Genomic DNA, 26,320 nt, shown 5'->3' on the forward strand with positions numbered 1-26,320 from the left:
TCTTGGTGAATGTTCCATTGGTGCTTGAAAAGAATGTTTATATGTGTAGTGACTGTTATTGGCTGTAGAATGTTCTGTTAATGTCAGTTAGATCTCATTAGTTTATGGGGTTGTTCAGGCTTCGTCTGTTCTTGCTGATTTTCTATATAGTAGTTCTGTCAATTACTGAGAGAGGGGTGTTGAAGTTCCCAACTCTAATATTGGATTTCGTTCTTACAACTTTCAATTCTGTCAGCTTTTGCTTTATATATTTTGAGGTACTCTTGTTAGGTGCTTACACATTTAGGATAATTATATTTCCTTGGTAGGACCACCAAAGCCCTAATACCAAAACCAGACAATGATATTACAATAAAAGGGAACTATCGACCAATGTTCCTCATGAACATGGACACAAAAATCTTTGACCAAATTAGATTTATCTTAGTAAATCTAATTCAGCAATATGTAAAAAGAATAATACCTCATGACCAAGTGGGGTTTATCCGAGGAATGTGTGGTTGGTTTAACATTTGGAAATTAGTCAATATAATTGAAGATATTAAGGGACTAAAAGAGGAAAATTTTTTGAGCATCTCAGATGCTGATAAAACATTTAACAACACTCAATATCCATCCATAATAAAAACTCTCAGCAAACTTGGACTGGAAGGGAACTTTTTTAGCCTGATAAAGAGTATTAAAACACACCCACTCACCCCCACACACAAGAAAATTCTAGGGAATCTACCAAACAACAATAAAAAAGTACTAGAATGAAAACAAATTTAGTAATGGGGCCATATTATACAAGTTTGATATACAAAATAAATTATATTTCTAGATACTAGCAATAAACAGTTTTAAGTACAATTTTAAAATAATATTATTTGCAGTAGCATAAAAATATGAAGTATATGTGGATGAATTTAACAAACTGTGCAAAGTCTGTACACTGAAAACTGATTTTTGAAAGAAATTTAAAAGGACTTAAAGGAGAGAGATGCCTTTATGAGTTGGAATACTTGGTATTGTTGAGATGTTAGTTCTCTTGAAATTCATATTTAGATTTAAAGCAATCTAAGTAAAATTGACCTTTCCACATAAATTGATAGGCTGATTCTAAAATTTGTATGAAAATACAAAGCATGTACAATAATCAAAATAATTTTTAAAAAAGAACAAAGTTGAAGGATTTAAACTACTTGATTCCAAGATTTACTGTAAAGCTTCAGTAATGAGGACAGTATGGTTTTAGCATAAAGATAGACATAGAGATCACTGGAAAAGAATAGAAATAGAACTGCACATACATTTTTAATTGATTTTCAACAAGAGTGTTTTCAGTGGGTTATAGGTAAGTCTTTCCAATAAGTGGTATTGGGTCAGTTATATATTCATGTAGAAAAATAAAAACCTTGACTCTTCAACATCATATACAAAAATGAACTTGAAATGAATCATAGATCTAAACATAAAAACTAAAAGTATAAAACTTCCAGTAAAAAATATTTGAGAAAATCTTTGTGACCTTGAGGTGAGCAAAGAGTTTTTAGAATACAAAAGGAATAAACCATTAAGGAAAAAAAATTGATAAATTGGACTTCATGAAAATAAAAAAATTCTGCTTTCCAGAAGACATTAAGGAAATGAAAAAGCAAGCCCCAGAATTGGAGAAAATATTTGTGATACATGTATAAGGATGTATTCAGAATTTATCAGTAATTCACCAATAATTTACCAAAGAAAGTAAATGAATAGCCAATAAGCACATCAGTCACCAGGGAAATTAAAATTCAAACCACAATGCAAAATCCTACATACCCAGTAGAATGAATAAAATTAAAAAGACCAACAATGTCAAATACTGAGAAAGATGATGGAATAACTAGACCTCTCATACATTGCTGCTGGTAGTATACGGTGGTACACTGTGGAGAGCAGTTTGTCAGTCTCTCATAAAGTTAAACACAAACTTACTATACCCACCAGCAAGCCTAATCCTAAATATTTCCAGGATGCTCACGAGTGAGATCAGATAATAGTTTTATTTTTCTTACTAAGTTACATTTTTGCATCAATGGTATGCAGAATTCGTTAAGTTGAATTTTAAGCTTTCTTTTCCTATGTTCTATCAAAATTTATGTCGAAGTTATCATCCTTAAAATTAAAGTAGAATTTATTCTATGAAACTTCTAGAGTGTGATACTGTGTAGCTCTTTGAAAATTTCTGTTTCCTGTTTCTTGGTGTGCTTATCTAGATTTTCTATTTCCTTTTTCATAAGTCAAAATAATACCTATTTTCTTAGAAAATTGTCAGTTCCACTCATTTTCAAATTTATTGGGAAGATATGGCTAAATTAGGCTTTTAAAAAAATAGTTTTCTTAATTTCCTTTGTATCTGCCTTTTAATATACTCTCAGTTCCTTTTTTTGTGTTTCTATATTCACATGACTACTTTTAAAAAATCAGTTGGTCCTAGATTTACTGTATAGTTCTTTTCATAGAACCATCTCTTGAATTTATTATTTTGACAGTTTTCTTTATTCCTAATTCATTTATTTCTTTACCTTTTCTGACTCTTCTACTTTGTTGCTCAAGTTTATCATTCCTTTTCCTATTTTCTTAGTAGAACATTTTCATTTGTTCTTATTAAGTAGTATACAATTTTTAAGTTATGAGTTTTTCTCAGAGAACTGGTTCAGTTGACTCCTATGTTCTCATAATAAATCTTTATTAATGTTTTATATATTCTGTTGTGTCATATTTTAATTCTTATTTGACCCAAGGGTAGTTTTAGACCCTTTAATTTTTTCCAGTTGAAACCTTGAGTTGTCTAGGTAAACACTCACAGTGATAGCCAGTAATTTCAGTTTTGCCTTTTTCTTCTTTGTGCTGTTTAGCTTGTGGCACAGACCTCTCCTTGTGGAACCAACTAGAATTGGTATAAATATGTGGGTCAGACCTTTTTCCATTTCAGAGTAGTCAGCACCTTAGAGGAGCATGCACTTACAGAGCTAAATAAATAACTAGAGAACTGAGAATAACTACCTATAAAAATTGAAATAAGAACAAAAACAGGGACTCCTAAGGATTTAAAATAAGGATGATAAATATTGTTGGCAAAATACAAAAATAAAAAGAGGTACATATTTAGTTCAGATGATTATGCAAGAGATAGGGATATATGGGTGACTAAATGGCTTGATAAAATTTTTATCTTAATTAAAAGCTGAGGAACAAGAAAAGCAAAAGGAAAGTATGTCTGTAATAACCCAGTTAATATCAACATGAAGGGAACTGAGTGGTGAGAAGACCAAGGGATTTATCAGAGTATGGTGTAGTACTTGTTTTATTAGTGGGAAGATATGCTTCTTGATAAGTTGAAGAAATTATTAGGAGCACATGAATAAGAAAATGTGATGTACGTTGAGGACAGTCATTATAAGAACAAATTTGTATAGCCTTAAACCGTCACAAGAAAACACTATTTATTTAGGAGAAAAAGGAATGGAATTAAAAAGGAAAGAAAAGAAGGAATACTAAATGGAAAATGTGAACCTAAGTAGTGTTGAATGCTGACTCCTAAAATATCACCAAGATAACTTGATAAGACAAAGCTGAGTTTAATGCTTACCATGGTAAGGGAGATCACTACCTCGCCAGAGCCATAGTAAGCCTGTCAGATGGGGAAGGACAAAGTTGAGATATATATTGAGATTTTTTTTGTTTGTTTTGTTTTGCGGTACGCAGGCCTCTCACTGTTGTGGCCTCTCCCGTTGCGGAGCACAGGCTCTGGATGCACAGGCTCAGCGGCCATGGCTTACGGGCCCAGCCGCTCCGCGGCATGTGGGATCTTCCCGGACCGGGGCACGAACCCGTGTCCCCTGCATCGTCAGGAGGACTCTCAACCACTGCGCCACCAGGGAAGCCCTATTGAGATTTTAAGTTTTGTTTAACAAGGGCCTTTCAGTTGGAGAGTTATGGTTGATTATGGCTTGGTTGTGATTGGGTAAGGATCATGATATAATAGTTTTGGATTGGTGGGTGGAGAATTTAGAGGCAAGAGGTTTAGAGTTTTAGAGTGTTAGCCATCATTTGATACTTTCTGTTAAAGAGTTAGTTGATGGATCTTTCAAGAAGTTCCTGGAATGAACAATAACTTATTTTGCAGCTTCTCTCTTTCTGAGCGAGAGTTTCCTGGAAGAGTAAACTAATGTTAATGAAGACAGTATATCAGTAAAGTCATGTTAATGTAGACAATAAGCTGAGTGGGTGATTTTCATTCTCAGAAGGTAGAAATAATAGTTGAATTCCTGGGGTTAGGGAGGACCCAGCTGCTCCATGTTATTTGTTCTTTTACTACACTACTAGATTTGTCTTGCTAGTATCTTATTCAGGATTTTTGCAGTTATATTCATTAGTAAGATTGGCCTGTTCTGTTTTCTTGTGATTACAAGTATCTGTTTTTGGTATCAGTTAGGCAAGCTTTGTTGAATTAGTTCCTCCCTCCCTGAAACATTTTCTTTTAAGATCAAGATGATCTCTTTCTTAAAGATGGGTAGATCTTACTATTTTGATTTTCCCTGCTCACATTTTATTTTATGACTCTTTAAAAATATGTTCTACTGCTTTTTGATTGTTAAGGACTATTATAGTTTATATTCCACCACGGTTATATAGCCTTGTTAAACTTTTGTTATTATTTTAAGTATATTTTTTGCCCTTTCTATGAATTTGTACCAAAAGAGCATGGTTCCTGGTTGTCTTATGACTTAGCTTATCATCTTGAACCACCTTCCCCATTTCTTAAATTAATCCTCTTTTTTTTCCCCCCAATCTATCTCAGTTAAGTAGATACATATCTCATTTTCTGACCAGGAAGAAAATTAAGGAGAATTATAATTTTAGTTTTCCTTTATCTTCCTATTAGTTATCAATGTGTCATCTTTAGGAAAATGTTTTAAACAATGTATATTATCTATTCTTATAGAAAAGTGAACCATGTTGGGTATTTTTTTTCATCCATATATTTCTACTGTGATTTACTTTTTAAAAAAAATAAATTTATTTATTTATTTTTATTTGTGGCTGCATTGGGTCTTCATTGCTGCGTGCGGGCTTTCTCTAGTTGCAGCGAGCAGGGGCTACTCTTGGTTGTGGTGTGTGGGCTTCTCATTGCTGTGGCTTCTCTTGTTGCAGAGCACAGGGGTTAGGCTCACAGGCTTCAGTAGTTGTTGCACACGGGCCCAGTAGTTGTGACTCTAGAGTGCAGGCTCAGTAGTTGTGGCTCCCGGGCTTAGTTGCTCCACGGCATGTGGAATCTTCCCAGACCAGGGCTCGAACCCATGTCCCCTGCATTGGCAGGCGGATTCTTAACCACTGTGCCACCAGGGAAGTCCTGATTTACTTTTTAAATATAAAAAATTAAAATAGACCTTTTATGAAGGGCATCTTTTTAATGACATTTTCCCCCCATATATAGGAAGTTCACAAATGGGTGCTACTATAGTAGATGCTTTGGATACCCTTTATATTATGGGACTTCATGATGAATTCCGAGATGGGCAAAAATGGATCGAAAACAACCTTGATTTCAGCGTGGTGAGTATACAATTCATAATTTATTCCATTGACTATGAAAAGACACTGTAACAATAGTTTTGAGTGTTATACTAGCAGTTTAAGGAAATCCTAAGTCCCCCTTCTTCTTTTGCGATTGTCAGTTGTTCAATTTTTGCATAAAATAAACACCCTTTCTCACCATTTTCCTTTTCCTTTTCTTACCCTTATCATTTAAGGTAATGTGTTGCATGTGTTAAGATAAGAGTTAGGGAAAAAAAGCACATTGAATTAGAAACATCAGGAAACTATAAATTACTTTATAAATATTAAGTGTTTTATTATTTTTTAAACAAATAATGATTTGGTACAGTTTTTAAAAAAAATCTATTTTTTTAAATTGAAGTATAGTTGATTTACAGTGTTGTGGATTTGGCACAGTTTTGAAGAGCCTTCATAGTTAGGCGCATGCTCATCCTTCCAGCATTTTGACATAGTTGTTAAGTAGTGCTGCTTAGGTTTGAAGCCCAGCACAGCCACAATTCTTGTGCTACTTGGGACACCTACCTATAAGTAAGTGCTACTTATTCTTTCTAAACCTGTCATAAAATTGCTATCCTATTGCAATATTGTGAGGATTATTTGAAATAATCTGGTACATATTCATTGTTCAGTAAATGTTAGCAGTTATTTTCATTGTTACCAGTTTTCACCTAAAAGATGTGTGGACTATTTTGTCATTTTAATTTTCGTCTTTCATGATATTTTTACTTGCTGTTCCTTCTGAGTGTAGTGAGAAGCCACTCCTTATGTGTTTTTCTCTTTGGCAAACTCTGTATCATTCAAATTGTGATTTAAATCCACAATGATTTCTTCTCTGATGCCTTTCCTGATGCTAATCAGGCAAAAACTGATTACTTTCTTTTATATTATTTTAGCATTTTGGACATAGCTCAGAACAGTTTTTATTATCAGGTTTAGGTTTGGCTGTGAATGACAGAAAATCTAGTATAAAATAGCTTAAACAAGATACATGTTTATTTCTCTTTCATGCAAGTAAAGTACAAAGATAAACAGTTTAGGGCTGGTTTGGGTAGCTCCTCAATGACCAAGGACCTAGGATCCTTTGTCTTATTATTCTGTCAACTTCAGTATAAAGCTTCAACCTCATGGTACAAGATGAGTCCTCAAGATAAGGTGGATAAACCTTCCAGTTGCATAAAGGAGGAAGGGATAGAGAAAAGATATGTGACTGCTCAGAATTTGTTTACCCCATTTTTGCTTGTATATTATTGAGTGAATCTAACTCATGTGGCCCCACCTTACTGTAACAGGGGATTGAGAAATGCAGGTTGTTTTCCCCTGTATAGTTATGTAGCTCTTAGAGATTATGTACTTAAAGGTCATGAAGATATATTCTTGTATTTAATTCTAAATGTTTTAAAGTTTTGCTTTTGCATTTAAGTCTTTAGTCCTTATATAGTTGTTTGTGGGTGGGTTAAGATAGGCAACTGTCAATTGATCCTAGCACATTTATTTCTCTGCTATTTATACATGCCACATTAGTCATGTATTAGTTATATTAGTCTATTCTTTTCTACTGGCTTTTCTCTTTATCCCTACATCAATATTTTAGTAGTCTAAATATTTATTATAGTCTTAACTATTTTTATAAGAAAAGCTTAATATCTATAGCTGAATCTTGGTATCTGATCTTATTCTACTAGGAAATTATCTTAGCAATTCTCAGTTCTTTGTTCTTTTAAGCTCTGGAAAAACTGTGTTGAAATTTTGATGAGGATTACATTCAATTTATACATTAATTTGGAGAGAATTGGCATTTGTGAGTCTCAAATACTCCTGTTTGTTAACATGGCAGCTTTATTATGCCTAATAATTTGTTGGTATATCATTGTGTCAGTTGGCTCAATCAAGAACCAGAACTGTACAGTTTTTTAAATTAGAGGATTTAGTGTTTAGAATTGTTAACCAAGTAATGGGGCACTGAAAAGACAGAAAGAGAACACGGTGGTATTACAAGAGGTAGTAACTACAATAAATGGCTGCCATGCCTGGAACTGTGAGAACAATGGGGAGAGATTGAGATCATTAAAATTTACTAGCTTGAGACTCTATTTTTAATACCTTAGGAGTTCTTAAAAGGGACTTCTCAGAGCTGGGACTTAGACTTCTGAGGAGGGGGTACCTAGTTAGAGCTTGGTATCTCTAAAGGGCACAAGGAGGCTAATTTGGGGAATGTGTCTGTGGCAGGGGAACTGTAACCTGGAACCAACTGCCACCGCCAGGGTGAAGAACCATGGCTGGTTTGACACTGTCAGAAACTAGAAGTAGACTGGAAGGAATAAGTTCCTTTTTCTTCCTTCAGCTTTGTATTATCTTTGTAGAACCTTCTATCATCAGCACGGCTTATAAGGAAACCAGATGCATTTGAAGAGTTCTACTTTCAGTATACCGAAGTAGAGTGTGGAAGGATGGATTTGAAGCTGAGAAAAAATAGCTTAATAATCAGCACAGTCATTTTCCATTCTTTCACTTTTACCCTTTCTGTGTTATATGTTTTACCTGTATATTTTACATACAGTGCATATTTAGATTTTGTTATTTTTATCTAGTCTTGGAGTCTTTTAACTGTTAAGCTTGAAATATTTACATTTAGTGTAACATATTTTTAGAGTTGAATTTTTAATCATTGTTTTACTACCTGTATCATTATTGTACTTCTCATTTGCCTTTATTTTCTGTCTATCTTATTTGGATTAAATTACTTCATGTCTCTTTTTCCCTCTACTAGTTTGACTTTATACTTTGAATTTCCATTCATTTTGGGGTTACCCTTAAAATTTTAATAGGTATACTTACAAAAGTTTAAAATTAATCATTTTCTCTATCCTTCTTCTGAAAAACATAAGGATCTTAGAATGCTTTAATTTAGCTCATCTCACTCTTGTCTTATGTGTAATTGTTGTCTAGTTGGTCCCAACTTGTATTTGAAACTTCCAAATTAAGTAATGAATAAATAAATAAATATATTTATTGAGTGCCTTCTCTGTGACAGACACTGTTCTAAATCTATGGATACAGGAATGAACAAAACAGAGTCTTATCTCTAGTTTATACCAGTTTCTATTCTAGTTTGAGGAGAAAAGTAATAAATACATATTCAAGATACATTGAATATAGCATGTCAGATAGTGATAAGTGCTTACTCTTAAAGAAGAGTAAGTAGGATTGGAGTAAGCGGTGGTGAGAGGTTGCTATTTTATATCCATTGGATATTGAAGGTAACGTTTCTGAGAAGAGACCCAAGGGAAGCCATGTGGATATGAGAGAGCCAAGCTTTATCCTAATAGATATTATAGCTGAGTATAGAATTAGAGGTTGATGATTATTTTCTCTTAACCTTTTAAAGATACAGTTCTATTGTCTTCCTGTTTCTGTTATGCTATTGAAAAGTATTCTATCAGTTTAATATTTAAAAGGTAATCTGTCTTTTTTCCCCTTGTTTTAATATTTTCTTTTTTTGCTTTGTTGTTCTATAATTCCATTACCATTCTTTATTTAGACTATTCTATTCCTTAAAGGACTCATGTTTTATCAGTCTGAGGACTTTTGTTTTCATCATTTTAGGAAGATTCTCAGTCATTTCTCCTGTGAATAATGCCTCTCCCTCAGTATCTCCCTTCTCTCCCTCTAGAAACTTTTCTTATCTTCTGTTTCTTGTGAGGGAAGGTATGAATTTTACAAATAAGAATTATATAATATTCAGATGATGGTAAGTGTTAATTGGGGAAATAGTACAGGGTAAGGAATATTAGTGATGAGGGATTACTTCACAATTTTTTATTGTGTGGTCAGAAAAACTTTCTAAGTGAAATTTGCTCAGAGATCTGCAGGTAAAGTATAAAGACTGACACAGAAGTGAGTTTGACAGTTCTCAAACAGCAGGTAGACCCATTGGGTAATAATAAAGTGAGTCAGAGGGACATTGGTAGGAGATGATGTCAGAGAGGTTGTGGGGAATCAGATTATGTTGGGTCTAGTAAGTCATTTTACTCTGAGTATAACCAGAAGTCATTGTAAGGTTTTGCACAGAGTAGTAACCTTTGCTAACTTAAGATTTAAAAGGTTCACCGCTGTAACTGTATGGTGCTGAATAAGTAGAGTGCTGAGAAGAGGGTAAGGATGAAGTCAGGGAAAATGGTTAGATGGTATTATTGTTCTAGTGAGTGGAGAGAGGCCCTCTCTCCCTCTTTTCCTTCCTCTCTATATTTAGTGAATGTCTACTATGTACCCTGCAGTATGCTATATATTGGGAAAATATGAAGTAGTATAAACCACTTTGCTTTCGAGGATGGGGTAGGATAACAGTTATGTTATTAAAAAATTACATTATATTATGAAAATTCTATATTAGAGAATTATGCTTGTGTTAGCAAATGATGTCTTCTGCCTATGAATGTTGGAAAGACTTCAGGGTAATATATATTTCCTTTTAATTTTTACTTAAAAATTAATTATGAATGTTATTTTTCTGTTAGTCAATTTTGTATATTCTGTGGATTCTTTGGTTATTTTCTTTGCCACTTCTAATTTCTTTCCATGCATTAGAATCTTCTTCAGCAATATCTTTATCCGTATCTAAATACAAACCTATAGACTCTGTGGTAGGGTTATTAATACTGCTATACTTGTGGCAAATTTCGTTCTGTTGTTTGCCTTTTAATTTTGTTCATGATTTTTTTTTCTTATAGGTAATTTTCATTATGGGGAAATTCAAGGCCTTCTATCATCATTTGTTATCAATGCTATTGATTTTATGCTTACAAAGTACCTGCTTTCTCAAGGAAGTATAGATATATTGTCACATTTTTTTCTACTTTTTAATTTCAGTTTTCTTCTGTATTTACTTCTAAATCATTTGGATTTCATATATATACGAAATTTATGTATATATATATGAAATGAGTATCCAAATTAAATTCTTACCTAGGAGTCAGTTTTTTCAACATTATTAATTGAAAAATCTATCATCTTGCCATTATTTTTTGGTACCTCCTTTAACATTGATTAAGTTACATATACTAGAAAAACATTTAAAATTCATGAGGAGAGATAGAAGTAAAAATGGACATTATAGTGTAGTGATTAGAACAGAAAGGGACCAGTAGAGAGAACACTATTCGAAAATTCAAGAAGTAGAGGCTTTCATGAGGGAGAATAGTCAATAGCATCAAATACCTTGATAATTTCACAATAATATGTAAGGCACATGAAAATGGCCCATTGGTTATGGCAATTAGGAAGCTGTGCTGACAGCAGTAGAGGAGTTTCAGTAACATTAACAAGTGGGAGGTGAGATTGCAGTTGCATGAGAAACGAGGACATAGAACGTGGAAAAAAACATTCTCCCCAGCATGTTTGTGAGAAACATATGAAGGATTGAAGATATTTTGAAACCTTTACAGCTTTATGTACATGTGAATATTTTCATTATGTTTTTACAGAATTCAGAGGTGTCTGTGTTTGAAGTCAACATTCGATTTATTGGAGGCCTACTTGCAGCATATTACCTTTCAGGAGAGGAGGTGAGCAAAATCAAGTGATATGTTGTTTGGGGGGAAAAGGGTTATGAATGGAATTTAGTAAAATGAAAGATTTCCCTAGCATCATGTCATCTTTTTATTTTTTAAATAAATTTATTTATTTATTTTTATTTTTGGCTGCGTTGGGTCTTCGTTGCTGTGTGCGGGCTTTCTCTAGTTGCGGCGAGTGGGGGCTACTCTTCATTGCGGTGCGCAGGCTCCTCATTGTGGTGGCTTCTCTTGTTGCAGAACATGGGCTCTAGGCATGCGGGCTTCAGTAGTTGCAGCATGTGGGCTCAGTAGTTGTGGCTCGTGGGCTCTAGAGTGTAGCCTCAGTATTTGTGGTGCACGGGCTTAGTTGCTCAGCGGCATGTGCTATCTTCCCGGACCAGGGATTGAACCTGTGTCCCCTGCATTGGCAGGCGGATTCTTAACCACTGCACCACCAGGGAAGCCCCATGCCGTCTCTTTAAATTGTTTAGTATTGAACTAATCTACAGGTTTGCTGAAATAACTAGATCTTCAGGTAGAGCTCTGTTTCTTGGGAATAATGATTTTTCCATTTTGAGAATCTCAGTGAAACAAATTCATCACAGATCCTAGCATTATATACACTGTCTCCTCTGTAGGAGTTATCCTTCCAGGATTTGCCATTGCAATTAATTACATGGTTGAAACAAAAGTAGAAAATATATTAATAAGATTAGAATTAAGGAGTGAATCAGTAAGAATGAATATGGATCCTCCTAAGTCCAAAAATTAATTAATAAAACTGCCTATTTAGAAATTGAGTGCAATTTATTGCTGTAAATTAAAACAAAACAAAACAACAACTCTGCATTCTCCATTATGGAAGTCTTGGTGTAATACACACAGACACTCTTGAGACTTACGGTGATGGGGAAGTGGGTGTAGGAAATGCTTTTTACTACTCAGATGGGTTAAAGAGTGGGGTTGGAGAGTGCGAGAAAGAGAAGCTAAAGGAAGAGCTTATAGTCATTTCTGTTTTGTTTTCTGAGAAACTACTTGGCACATAGATTTAATATATTTGTTGGTCTAATTGATTGTAAGATAGCTTTGTAAATTTAAGAAAACTCACTTTTTATTATATGTATTGTAAAGATGGATTTTTATATTGTCTTCAGTTTTTATTTTTTGTGTTTAACTTTAAAGTAGTCATTTTTAGGATTGTTTTTCCCCTTATGGCTTCTAGATTTTGGTCTTTAGAAAGCCTTCCCTATGACTGTATCATTACAAAACAAATATTTCCGCTTTTCTTCTGGATTTTTATGATTTTATATGCTTATATTTAATTATTTCATCTATCTTTGTGTGCTTTTGTGTGTAAAGAGTGAGATACCCATGTAAGACTTTTTCTGTAGAAGAAATATGTTTGAAGATGATGGTATTTAATATGTAATATTAGATAAATAACATTGATCTTACTTAATATATGATTTTACTGTCAGCCTTTACTATGTAATTTGATTATACCTCCAACCTATCTTTCAATTGTCAGAACACTTCAGTTCCCATTTAATAAAATAAAAGGTTTATACTCTCACAAAGAGGTTTTCAAACTTCAGTGTGTTTCAGGGTCACATAGTGTGTTTTATAAAAATGAAGGTTCCAAGCCCTGCTCACAGGACCGAAATTCAGTTGGTTTGAGGTGGAAACCATTACTTATGGTTTTAATAAAGTACTCTGTGTTAAAGGTGATTTTGGAGATGCTGGTTCTATACTTTGAGAAACTCTGACCTAGCTTTTATGAATAAAATCATTGTAAATTAATCAATAGGATATTTTGGTCAGGTTTATTGAGGTATTATATAGAGTAAAGTTCACCCACTTTAGTGTATACTTCTTTGAGTTTTGAGAGTGCATACAATCTAGTAAGCACCAGCACAAGTAAGATATAGAATTCTATCATCCCAGAAAATTCCCTTTTACCATTTTACAGTTACCCCTCATGCTATCACCAGCCTCTGGTAACGACTGATCTGTTTTCTCTTCGTACAGTAAGGAGTACTGGCTTCTTTCATGTAGCACAATGCATTTGAGATTTATTCATGTATTTAGTAATTCATTCCTTTTTATTGCTGTATGGTATTCCATTGTGTGGCTCTAACAGTTTATCCATTCACCAATGGATTGGTTTTTAGTTTTGGAGATTCTGAATAAAGCTGCTATAAATATTTGCATTAGGATTTTGTGGGATCATAAATTTTTATTTCTCTTGGGTAACTATCTAGAAGTGGGATTGCTGGATCAAATGGTAAGTAAACTTTGGAAGAACTCCCCAGACTTTTTCAAATAGTTGCCTTCCATCATGACCAGTACTTGGTATTGAGAGTTGTTTTATTATTTTTAGCTATTCTAATAGGTGTGTATTAGTAGCTCATTGTGGTTTTATTTTACTTTTCTCTAATGACAAACCATGTTGAGCACCTTTTCATGTGCTTATTTGTCATTCATATATCTTCTTTAATTGTTCAGTCTTTGGCCATCAATTTTTTTTTGTTTTCTCATTACTGAATGTTGAGAGTTTTTTGTATATTCTGGACATAGGACTTTTATAGCCTATGTGTTTGCAAATATTTTCTCTCTGTTTTTGGCTTTTCAGTGACTTAACAGTATCTTTTGAAGAACTGACGTTACATCTTGAAGTAGTCCAGTTTATCAGTTTCATCTTTTATGGTTCATATGTTTGGTATTTTATTTACAAAGTGTTGCCTAATCCAAGGTCACAAAGATTTTCTCTTGTTTTTTTTCTAAATGTATTATAGTTTTATTTTACTATAATTTTAAATCTATAATCCATTTTGAGTTAAATTCTATATGCTGTGAGGTAGAGGTTGAGATTCATTTCTTTCCATATGGATATCCAAAAATTCTAGCACCATTCATTGAAAAGACTAGTCTTTCTCTATTTAACTGACTTTGCACCTTTGTTGGAAGCAGTTGACCATATATGAAATCAACTGACCAAATGTGGGTATACCTCTAGACTCTGTTGTTGATCTGTGTGTCCGTCCTTTTGCTGTTACCACATTGTGTTCATAATTTGGCTTTATGAAATTGAAATCATGGTCTTTATGGTCTCGTAATCAGGTTGTGTGAGTCCTCCAACTTTGTTCCCCTTCAAAATTGTTTTGGCTATTCTAGTTTTATTTTCTATATAAATTATAGAATCAGTTTCCTGATTTCTATAAATTCTTACTGGGATTTTGATTAGGATTATATTGAGTCTATCAGTAAGTTTAGGGAAAATTGATATCTTCCAATCCATGAACATAGCATATCTCTTCCTTTATTTAGTTCTTTAATTTTGTTCATTGGTGTTTCTAGTTTTTACACATCTTATACATATTTTGATGGATTTGTACCTATTTCATATTTTTGATGCTATTAAAAGTGGTACTGTATATTTTATTTCAATTGCTCATTGTATATATGCTGCCAGTATATATAAATACAATTGCTTTAAAAAACCTTTTAATAAAGACTTAAATTTTCAGCTGGCTCAAGACATTTTGTTTTTCTCTAGATAACTTTTCTGATACTATCATTTATTTTTTAAAATGTGCTAAAATGTACATAACATAAAAGAATAACATTCACATTGTTGTGTACTATGCAGTTGATTTTTATATTGACCTTGTGGCCTGAGATTATCATAAATTTACTAGTTAATTCTAGTCACTTTTAAATGGATTTTAATAGATTCTTTGGGAATTTCTTTGTAACTAATCATGTCATCAGTGAACAGAGATGTTTTATTTCTCTATATAGAGAAAAGTTTTATTTGTATAGTTCTTTTATTTCTTTTTCTTGCCTTATCACATTTCCCAGAACCTTCACTAAATACACAGTTAAATGGGAGTGGTGAGAGTGGATCCTTGCCTGGTTCCTGATATCAGGGGAAGAGCATTCAGTTTTTCACCATTAAACATAATGTTAGCCATAGGGTTTTTTGTTGTTTTGTAGATGCCCTTTATCATCTTGAAGAAGTTCCTTGCTACTCCTCTATTTGCTGAGGTTTTTAAAATCATGAATGGATGTTGAATGTTGTCAAATGTTTTTATGGCATTTAATTAGATGATTATATGGTGTTTCTTCTTTATCTGTTGATAATGTGAATTATGCTGGTTTTTTTTTTTTTTTTGGCTGCGTTGGGTCTTTGTTGCTGTGTGCAGGCTTTCTCTAGTTGTGGAGAGTGGGGGCTGCTCTCCCTTGCATGGGCTTCTCATTGTCGTGGCTTCTCCTGCTGCAGAGCATAGGCTCTAGGTGTGCAGGCTTCAGTAGTTGCGGCACACGAGCTTAGTTGCTCTGTGGCATGTGGGATCTTCCTGGACCAGGGCTCGAACCCATGTCTCCTACATTGGCAGGTGGATTCTTAACCACTGCACCACCAGGGAAACCCATGCTGGTTGGTCTTTGACCATGAAACCAACCTTGCATTTTTGGGAAGAAACCCCACTTGGTCATGGTGTATTATCCTTTTTAAATATTGCTGGGATTGATTTGATAATGTATTGTTGAGAATTTTTTTGTATCTGTGTTCATATGGGATATTGATTTATAGTTAATATATTTTTGTGTATGTGTGTTTTGTATAAGTGTAATACTGACCTTGTAAAATGAGTTCGGAAGTGTTTCTTCTTTTTTTCCATTGGAGAAGTTTGTGTATAATTGGTATTATTTCTTCCTTAAATGTTTGGTAGAATTTCCCAGTGAAGCCACATGGGGTTGGAGTTTTTTGTTTTTGTTTTTCTCACTAAGTTTTAAAATGCATGTATTCAGTTTCTTTGGTAGATATAACACTGTTCAGGTTATTTATTCTTGAGTGGCATTTGTAGTTTGTGTGGCTTTTGTTGTTTGTGTATTTCAGGGAATTTGTTTCCTCTAAATTGTGGACATAAAGTTGTTTGTGTTACTTTGTTATTATCCTCTTTATATCTGTAGGGTCTTTAGTAATGTTCCCCATTTCATCTTCTCTTTTGTTGTCTGGCTACAAGTGTATTAATATTTTTATTTCAAAGAACTAGATTTTGTTTCATTGATTTTTCTCTATTTTTGTGTATTCAATTTTATTAATTTTTTGTTTTTATCTTTACTTACATCTTGCTTTGGGGTTAAGTTGCACGTCTTTCCCCATTTTTTTTCTTGTTTTTTTCCATTTCCTTATGGTTGGAGCTTGTTAGCTCATTAATATGACACATTTTCTTATTTTATTTTATTGATTTATTTTTATCTTATTTTTTATTGAAGTATAGTTGACTTAAAATATTCTATTAGTTTCAGATGTATACATAGTAATACAATATTTTCATAGCATATACTTCATACAGAGTTATTTTAAGATATTGACTGTATTCCCTGTGCTGTACATCTTTGTAACTTATTTTTTCCCAGTAGTTTGTAAGCATTAATATCATAGATTTGTTTCTCAGTCTTTCTTTAACTGCATCCTGTGAATTTTGATATGTTATGTTGTTATTTTCCTTTAATTCAAAATATTTTCTAATTTCTCTTCTTCCTTCTTGATTGCTGAGTTATTTAGAAGTATGCTTTTTTTTTTTTTTTTTTTTTTTTTTGTGGTACGCGGGCCTCTCACTGTTGTGGCCTCTCCCATTGCGGGGCACAGGCTCCAGACGCGCAGGCCCAGCGGCCATGGCTCACGGGCCCAGCCGCTCCGCGGCACGTGGGATCCTCCTGGACCGGGGCACGAACCCGCATCCCCTGCATCGGCAGGCGGACTCCCAACCACTGCACCACCAGGGAACCCCCGAAGTATGCTGTTTAATTTCCAAATATTTGAGGATTTTCCAGATAGCATTCTATTATTAGTTTCTAGTTTAATTGTTTAATTGGCAGTGAATAAAGAGCAAATTTATTGAATTTTTTGATGTTTTTTTCATGGGCTAGAATATCGTCTATCAAAAAGAATGTATGCTTGAAAACATGTGTATTCTGCTGTGGTTGGGTTAAAATGTCAATTAGGTCAAGCTAGATAATAGTGTTGCTTGATCTTCTGTAGTTTTACTAATTTTCTGTTTACTTGTTCTGTCAAATACTAAGTTGAGGAGTTTTGAAGCCTCCAGCTATAATTATGGATTTGTCTGTTTCTCCTTTCAGTCCTATCAGTTTTTACTTTATGTATTTTGGAGATCTGTTCTTAGGTATGTACATATTTAGGATTGTTATGTCTTCTTGGTGAATTTGTTTTTATATTGTTTTAAAATTTTTCTCTTTATCTCTGTTCATATTGTCTGTTCTTTAGTTTGTCTGATACTGTTATAGTCAATCTGACTTTCTTTCAGGTGGTATCACATGTTATATCTTTTAATGTATGTGATCTACTTTTAAGCCTATTGAAGGCTTTTTAAAAATTGGGGTATAATTGCTTTACAGTGTTATGTTAGTTTCTGCTGTACAGCAAAGTGAATTAGCTATATGTATACATATATCCCCTCTTTTTTGGATTTTCTTCCCATTTAGGTCACCACAGAGCATTGAGTAGAGTTCCCTGTGCTATACAGCAGGTTCTCATTAGTTATCTATTTTATACATAGTAGTGTATATATGTCAATCCTAATCTCCCAATTCATACCACCCCCCCATTCCCGTCTTGGTGTCCATATGTTTGTTCTCAACGTCTGTGTCTCTATTTCTGCCTTGCAAACAGGTTCATTTTTACCATTTTTCTAGATTCCATATATGCGTCAATATACGATATTTGTTTTTCTCTTTCTGACTTACTTCACTCTGTATGACAGTCTCTCGGTCCATCCTCATCTCTACAAATAACCCAATTTCATTCTTTTTTATGGCTGAGTAATATTCCATTTTATATATGTACTACATCTTCTTTATCCATTCATCTGTCGATGGACATTTATTTAGGTTGCTTCCATGACCTGGCTATTGTAAATAGTGCTGCAGTGAACATTGGCGTGCATGTGTCTTTTTGAATTACAGTTTTCTCAGGGTATATGCCCAGTAGTGGGATTGCTGGATCATTATTGAAGGCATTTTGCATCTCTGTTTTACCTTGATTTTTAAAGTTTTTATTTCTAATACTTCATTTGACCTTTACAGTTTTCATTTCTCTGCTAAAATTCCTCGTCTTCATGTATGTTTTCCACCATATCCACTAGGTCTTTTAACATAGTAATTATAGTCATTTAAAATTCTTTGTGATTATTTCAACCTCATTAAGCCTGATTTGTCACTTGCTTTGTCTCTAGAAAGTGGATTAATTTTTCTTGCTTTCTTAAGTATTTAATAATTTTTTATTTAATGCAAAATATCATGTATGGATGGGACAGTGAAGACTGAGTTTAATAATACTTATGCCTGGAATAGCATGACTGTGCTATTAGTATTAGGAGCTGAGTCAGTTAGTCTGAGTTGAACCAGGTTTGGGTTTTTTATTGCTAAAGTTACCTACAAAGTACCACTGGCTTCAAATTCCTCTAACACTACCTTGTAATTAGAGTGGCGCCCTGTTTTGCAGGCAAGTTTTTCTTAATGCTCTTGCTCTACTGTCCACTTTAGGCATTCCCTGTATGCCTGTGCCTCAGAGAGGGTCTGCCTCTACACCCTGTTCCTTTCCCAGCCATGAACTGCTGTTACTTGCTACTCCATGCTTTTTCATATTTACCAGGTTAAACATTATATGATGTCTTTGAGATAGAGTTTTTTTTTCTTACTTTCATGCCTGTCTGACTATGTAGAGGAAATACTAAATTGTTTGTGTGTAGTTGACTAATTTGCATACCAAAAAGTATATGATTCAAAATTACCTATGAACAGCTTATGAAAGAGAAGTGTCAGCGTCTGCCATTTCATTAGGCTCCTTATCTGAAGGTTGAAGCAAAATGTTGAAATTTTGGTTGCTCTTGTCATTGGAAAACCCTGAAATGCTGAAAAAGTATACAATGTTACCAGTATTTCCATTTTTGCAGTTTTAACTCCTCAGACTTCAGGAAGAAACATTTTGAAGTGAAGGGAAGCACAGGTACTTTGGAGCTAGAGGTTTGAGTCTCTATTCTGCCTCCGTTTCATAAAAATATTTGTCAAGCTTTTTATCTTCTGTAATTTAAGTTTCCTCATTTATAAAAAACGAGAGGGTTCACCTGAGAGTTGTTGGGGGGATTAAATTATGTGAAGGTGCCTAACGATATCACCTGACTCAATAGATACTACTTTACTTTTTTTTCCTCTTCCTTTGACTTTTTTCCTGTGTGGTAAATCCTTCTACTTATTTAAAAATGGATAAGTTAATTCTTAGGATAGAGTCTACTCTACTAAAAAGCAGAGAGAACGTTTTACTTTTCTGACTGTATCATACAGTCAGATTTCACTGACCATTTTACTTTTCTACTTGATCATTTTACATTGAAAGCTCTGATCCATATGTATTCCAGGAAACAAAAAATAAATCCCTGAAATCTGCTAAAAATAAATAAAACACTGAATATAAGATTATTCTAATACTGGATCGCCAATAAATTCCTATGTCTCACATAAGACAGAAGATTAACTATAATTTATAACATGGCAAAACGCCTTTCTTATATTTAGATAGAGTGTAACTAGAATAAAGAACATTTTATATGCATTCATTATATGCCATCCTAACAAAGTGTTCCTCTGTCCTGTGATTTATTAATATTATAAATGTGAATATTTAAAATAAATAGCCTTGTTCTGAGAAAATATTATAAAGGTTTTTTAATATGAGTATTTTAAAATGAGTATTTTCTCATTTTTTAATGGTTATCAAAGTGGCATCCCTTCCTGAGTAAGATAACAATGTAATTTATGTGGATAAATGCATCTGAAATCTGTCATAAAATAGAGAAATCGTTATGTGCAGTTTAATACATTTCACAGAATATAAACACAAAATAAAAGAAACAACAACAGCAAACTTTTTCTTTACTAAAACACAATTGTATACTTCATTGCCTGTAGGTAAGATCGTTTCTGAATAAGTTAAGGGATATTTTCTTTTTTACTTTTGGCTGCGTTGGGTCTTCATTGCTCTGCATGGGCTTTTTCTAGTTGTGACGAGCGGGAGCTACTCTTTGTTGCGGTGCGCGGCCATCTCATTGCAGTGGCTTCTCTTGTTGTGGAGCATGGGCTCTAGGCATGTGGGCTTCAGTAGTTGTGGCGTGTAGGCTCAGTAGTTGTGGTGCACAGGCTTAGTTGCTCTGTGGCATGTGGGATCCTCCTGGACCAGGGATTGAACCCGCGTCCCCTGCATTGGCAGGCAGATTCCTATCCACTGCGCTACCAGGCAAGTCCCAGGGGTATTTTCTAAGGCAAATAGAGTTTCCCTTTTTTGCCCTAAAGTTCTGAATAAAAAAAGAGAAATGTTACAGTGTTAATTTTTCCTGACTTAAATATTAGCCATTATTGTCCTTATTGCACTAATTTTCATTTTATTTTTGCTTCAGAAGTTACTGCAATTTTCCATGAAAATTTGACCTCTGCATTTTCTGTAGATGTGTTGGTAATTGGATAAAACATTCCACGAAGCCTTGCTGACCTAGATACCATTTTAAATATACTCTCCAACATTTCATCTTAAATGTGTGAGTTCATCTACACATTTGTATACATTCATACATGTTTAAAGTCACAGTACTAATACAAATTCACAGTTGATTATGATTATGATTACTGGTTTGATCAGAAGTTAGAGTTTACCACATGATCATACCAGTAGATGCAGAAGAAGCATTTGATAAAATTCAATATCCATTCATGATAAAAACTCTCACCAAAATGAGTATAGAGGGAACATATCTCAACATAATAAAAGCCATTTATGACAAAGCCACAGTCAACATAATACTCAATGGCAAAAAGCTGAAAGCCTTCCTGCTAAATGCTGGAACAAGACAAGGATGCCCACTCTCACCACTTCTATTCAACATAGTATTGGAAGTCCTAGCCACAGCAGTCAGACAAGAAAAAGAAACACAAGGTATCCAAATTGGAAGGAAAGAGGTAAAATTGTCATTATATGCAGGTGACATGATACTCTATAGAGAACCCTAAAGTATCCACACAAAATCTATTAGAACTAATAAATGAATTCAGCAAGGCAGCAGGATACAAGATTAATATACAGAAATCTATTGTATTTCTTTACACTAACAGTGAAATATCAGAAAGAGAAGGTAAAAAAATCCTGTTTAAAATCATGTCAGAAGACAGAGTTCAGGGCTACCACAGGTGCTAGAGATTTAGGGGTAAAATCCAGGACAGGAGGGAGCCACAGAGGAGAAGCCCCAAATTCGCATGCATGAAACTGTGTATTTACACCACTTTGTTTTATTTCCCTATGTTTATCAAGCTATACCATAATTTTCTGCCTGAAATAGACTCTCACCCTTCCACATTCTCTGCCTGGTAAAGAACATAAAAGTTCAAAGTTTGTTTATTTTAAGCAACTCTATTGAATGAAGTTAATTTATATACAATAAAATGTACCCACTTTAAATGTATAGTATCTAATTAAATACATTTAAATTTTAACAAATGTTTGGTATGCTGTTGGAGAGAATACAAACAATACAAACTTTTTGGAAAATGATTTAGCTTGTGTCAAGTAAACGTTTAAAATTTAAAATTCTATGACCCATTAACCCACTTCTAGGAATGTATTATCTAAAAGTAACAACGTGGATACATAAGGTATACTCAAGGATTTTTTTCATTGCATTAGTGTTTATATTATCCAATGTTTGAAAACATGTAGTAGGCCAGTGTTTGCAAAGACCTGAATATTCATCTGGGGGCATGGTTGAATAAATTGATACATCTACTACTATAGAATACTGTACAACTATGAACATAAGTTTGATATATTTCAACCAGTAAACATAGGCTTGATATATTTAGTTACAAAAGCAAGTTATAGACCAATAGCTTGTGTGTGTGTGTGTGTGTGTGTGTGTGTGTTTCCATTCATCCAGTCAGTTAGCCATTGCAGTATTTGGGGCAAATAATAATAGCAACTTGGACTAAGATGGGTTGTAGAGATGAGAGAGATAAATGATATCAAGGAAGATAAATTCAAAAGGATTGGGTGATATTTTGCAGGGGGAAATGAGGCAGAAGGAGGAGTTGGTCCTGCCTCCCGTTTTCTGGGTTTTGGTACTAGACTGATGGTGGGGCAGTTACTAGATATTGAAAACTTTAAGAATACTGGATTGGGAGGGGAATCTCATCAGTTTGTTTCAGGTGTTTTGAATTTGAGGGGATTTTGCTATATTTAAGTAGAAATAAGTAGTAGACATATATAATGGATCTGGTACTCACCAGAAAGGTGTTGACTGGTGATATAAATTTGGGAGTCATTTGCTTTGCTGATAATTGAAAACAGGCACACATGAACTTGCTCAGGGAGACAATTTAGAAAAGGAAGAGGAGACCTAGAATCAACCCTCAAGAAGCACAACATTAAAGATCAAGTATGAGGAGGATGAGTCAATGAAGGAGGCAGGGAGATTGTAGTATTATTGAATACAAGGGAAGTATTTTAAGGAGGAACTGGTTAATAATGTCTGAAAATGCTCTTTGCTCAAATGTGTGGGTAATCCTTAGCAAGATCCCTTTAAGTAAAATGATGGGAGCAGAAACTAGGTTGAAATAGGTGGAGTAGTGAGTGGTAGGAGAGGAAATGGATATAGTAAATTAGGCAGTTTTGTAACAATTGGAAAGGTATGATACTATGTTAGTAGCAGGAAATGAAAGAATAAAAATGCAATTACTTAAAAATTGTGTTTGTACAGAAAAAAAGAGGATGGTAATATATCAAAATATTTAATAGTATTTGATTCAGAATAGAGGAACTGGTGTGATTTAAATTTTTTTCCTTTTCCTGTTTTAAATAAGCAAATATTTAATAATAGGTAATAAGAAAATATGGATTATTTATTATTTAATAGGTAACAAGAAAATATGGATTTGATTTATAAGAGACAGAAACCATGCCAGTTATTTGAACAGAGAGAATTTCATATAAAGAGTTATTAACTGGGTATAAAGTTAACTAGGAAAGTGCTAGATTAAAAAGAATACTCTAAGGTATCATGGAGGTGGCTCCTACAGGAAGCAACCATGGCTGAGGGAATATGGGCAAGGGGTTTTAATTACTGAAACTTCGAAACTTCAGAGGAAGGACTCTACATAGCTGAAACTCAGACCTCTGATGAAAATGTGCTGGCAGGTGTCTTTGGAGTAAGGATTGAGGGTGATGAAGCTGGTTCTGCAAGTGTTGGAAAAACTACAAAGTGGATTCAGCTGCTGCTACAGGAAGGTGCTTCTGTTACTGCTGATGTGGAAGGTTCAGGAAAGCCATCCACTATGGGGCCTGAGCATCTCTGCACACTTTTGCTGGAAATACCAAGAATATAAGCCCCTGACTGCTCTTTTCCCAGGTCATCAGGCTTATGCTTACAGGGCTGAATTAATGTCTTACCCTGGACAAATAGGCTTGCATTCATTTAGTATGAAAGAGATTCTCCAAACTCAGTGTTCTTCTGTAAGGCAACCCACTGTATGTGCAGGAATCCATCATGGGCCCTTTGGGTCATCTCTCTGCGACTTAGGTGGGGGTAAGGGTGGGACGTGTACGACCAATGGAAGTAAACTTGAAGCTTTGGCTGCTACTTTGCCATGAATAATGTAGTCTTTTTATCTCTGACACAATAGTCTTCTGTCTTCTGCCAATATTCATGAAACTGTGGCAGGCTAACTTGTTAGCAAGTAGAATAAAATCTAAGATTTCATCATGAGTTATGAAATATTGTTTGCAGGCTCATTATGAGTGGGAGATGTGTTTCTACCTCTGTGTTAACCAGCAGTTTTGTAGTATCCCTCACCTGGTCCTAAGGAACACCTGTCTAGCCTTTAAGGGTGCCCCTGTTCATGGTGATAATGAAAATTCATCTAGAATGCAGTATAGAGAGCCAAAGGGAGAATAAGAAAAAGAGTTGAGAGATATAAAATAGATTGAGAAATATTAATGTTTATTAGGAGTCTCAGATGAGTTTAATGGAATAAATAATAGAGAATCAATACTTGAAAAAAATATCAAGAATAAGGAGGAAATACTAAAAGCTACCAAAGAAAAAGGGCTGATTACTTACAAAAGAATGACAGCTAACAGCAGAGTTCTCCACAGCAATAGAAGCCAGAAGACATTGGAATAATATCTTTATACTGCTGAGATAAAATAACTGCCAGTGCAGAATTTTATATTAGCCAAATGATCATTCAAGAGGGAGGACAGAGTTGTGCAATAAATTTATAAAACATTTTAAAGAATTATTGACTATAAAATTATGATTAAATAATGCACAGTATAAAATATGTCTATGTCTATATCTGTATTTATATCTAGTATAATGAAATGGTAAAGCAAGTACATGAACTTGAGCTGCACTACCTGGGTTTAAATTCAGACTTACCACTGTATGACCTTGGGCAAGTTAACTTCTCTGTTTTATACCTCAGTTTCAACCCTGTAAAATGGGAGTAACAATAATACTTACCTCATTGGGTTGTTGTGGGGATTAAATGGATTAATGTATATGCTTGCCATTATCATCATTATCATCATCATTAACCCAACATTTTTGTAGAATATTGTAAAGAGTCCTTAAAACTTTTATATATTAACATTGAATATCTCAGGGAGATGGGGTTGGTATGGAGGAGAGAAGATAATTTACTTGTTTACTTTAAATTGAGTACACTTTGGCTTCTTAAATTAATTCATTCAACACTTGTTGAGCATGTTGAATACACTAGGCACTCTTTTAGGTACTAAGAGTACAACAGATTCTGAATACAAGAAAAAAATTCCTGTTCAACCATGGCTTACATTCTGCTGTGAGGCTAAAAGACAATAAACAAGGTATATATGGGAGAGAGAGTGTGTGTATACACACACTTACATACACATATATACACTGTTGGTAATAAGTGCTCAGGAGAAAAATAAAGCATGGAAGGGGATAAGGGGTTTTTAATTTCAAATAGGATGATCAGGGAGTGCATGTGAACATAACATTTGTGTAAAGAGCTGCAGGAGATATGAGAGAGCCTTGAGGATTTTGTTTATAAGAGCATTTAGTTGAAAGGAACAGCAAATGAAAGTTAAAGTTAGTGAAGAAAAAGCATAACTGGCATTCTCAGAGAATAACAAAAGAGGTTAGTGGGGCTGAAGAAGGTTACTGGAGCAGGGAGAAAGGGAGTGAGGCCACAGAAGTAATAGATTTATTTGGAAAAAAAAAATGTTTTGTAGCCTTTTAACGAGCTGTGGCTTTTACTCTGAATGAGATGGGAAGTCATTTGAGTGTTATGAACTCTTCACTTCTATTTTACATTCTAACTCTACTAGGTTGAAAACAGATTATTACTTTAGTAAATACTCCAATTAAAAAAGAGCAACTAAAAGTGTACGTGGATTCTAATATCACTTCCCTCCTCAAGAATCCACAGTGCTTCTGTGTTATCTGTTGTGTTACCGTAAGTTTCATTGCTTATGTTTTAAAGCTCTTCATAGTCTTGCCATGTTTCACCTGTTTATTCCCATTTCTTCCAATTCTTCCAGACCTAGGTAATTCTTCTAGTTCTAATTTTTCTAAACCTAGGACCAGTTTTAGGATAGTTCCATTACTTACAATTTGTTCTGGTAAAAATAACTGGAAGATTTTACATCATGGACAATGAATATATAAAAGTTTTTTTTCTATAAATAAATGTTTTGGAAATCTTCATTTAAGTGTTGTTGAAGCTCTTAAATTATTTACATGTGTAAATAATTGGTTCACTTTCATCATCTTATTAGTCAAGAGTCCTAGTTGCAGAAAACAATGTTTTATCTAGTGATTTATAAGAAGGTACTGACCAGCTAACAGAATCGTTGTGAGGGCCATAAAATCAGATATTTTTGTTACATTGCTTGGAAACATGCAGGCAGGAGAAATGCTCAAGCATGCCATGTGGCTTTCATGGTATGATCCAGCTCCATTCCCTCTGTTGCCCACATGTTATCTTTGAAGCTAGGCACCAGTCACTGGAACTTCTGTCAGAGCTACCACAGAAGATTCAGACACTGTCACCACCGTGCTTGAAAGATCACTGCT

The 26,320-nt window shown here is 34.2% G+C and overlaps 1 protein-coding gene across 2 annotated transcripts in view; it reads left to right on the plus strand.

The window, feature by feature from the left end:
• MAN1A2 (mannosidase alpha class 1A member 2) overlaps positions 1–26,320 on the plus strand; it is a 166,346-nt gene that overhangs the window by 71,530 nt on the left and 68,496 nt on the right. For both annotated transcript variants that reach the window (XM_059041343.2, XM_067034046.1), the window contains exons 4-5: positions 5,465–5,583; positions 11,067–11,147. In XM_059041343.2, coding sequence (XP_058897326.1) covers positions 5,465–5,583; positions 11,067–11,147 — 200 coding nt within the window. The remainder of the gene's footprint in view (positions 1–5,464; positions 5,584–11,066; positions 11,148–26,320) is intronic.

Source organism: Kogia breviceps, chromosome 1, assembly GCF_026419965.1.
Source record: "Kogia breviceps isolate mKogBre1 chromosome 1, mKogBre1 haplotype 1, whole genome shotgun sequence".
Classification (NCBI taxonomy): domain Eukaryota; kingdom Metazoa; phylum Chordata; class Mammalia; order Artiodactyla; family Physeteridae; genus Kogia; species Kogia breviceps.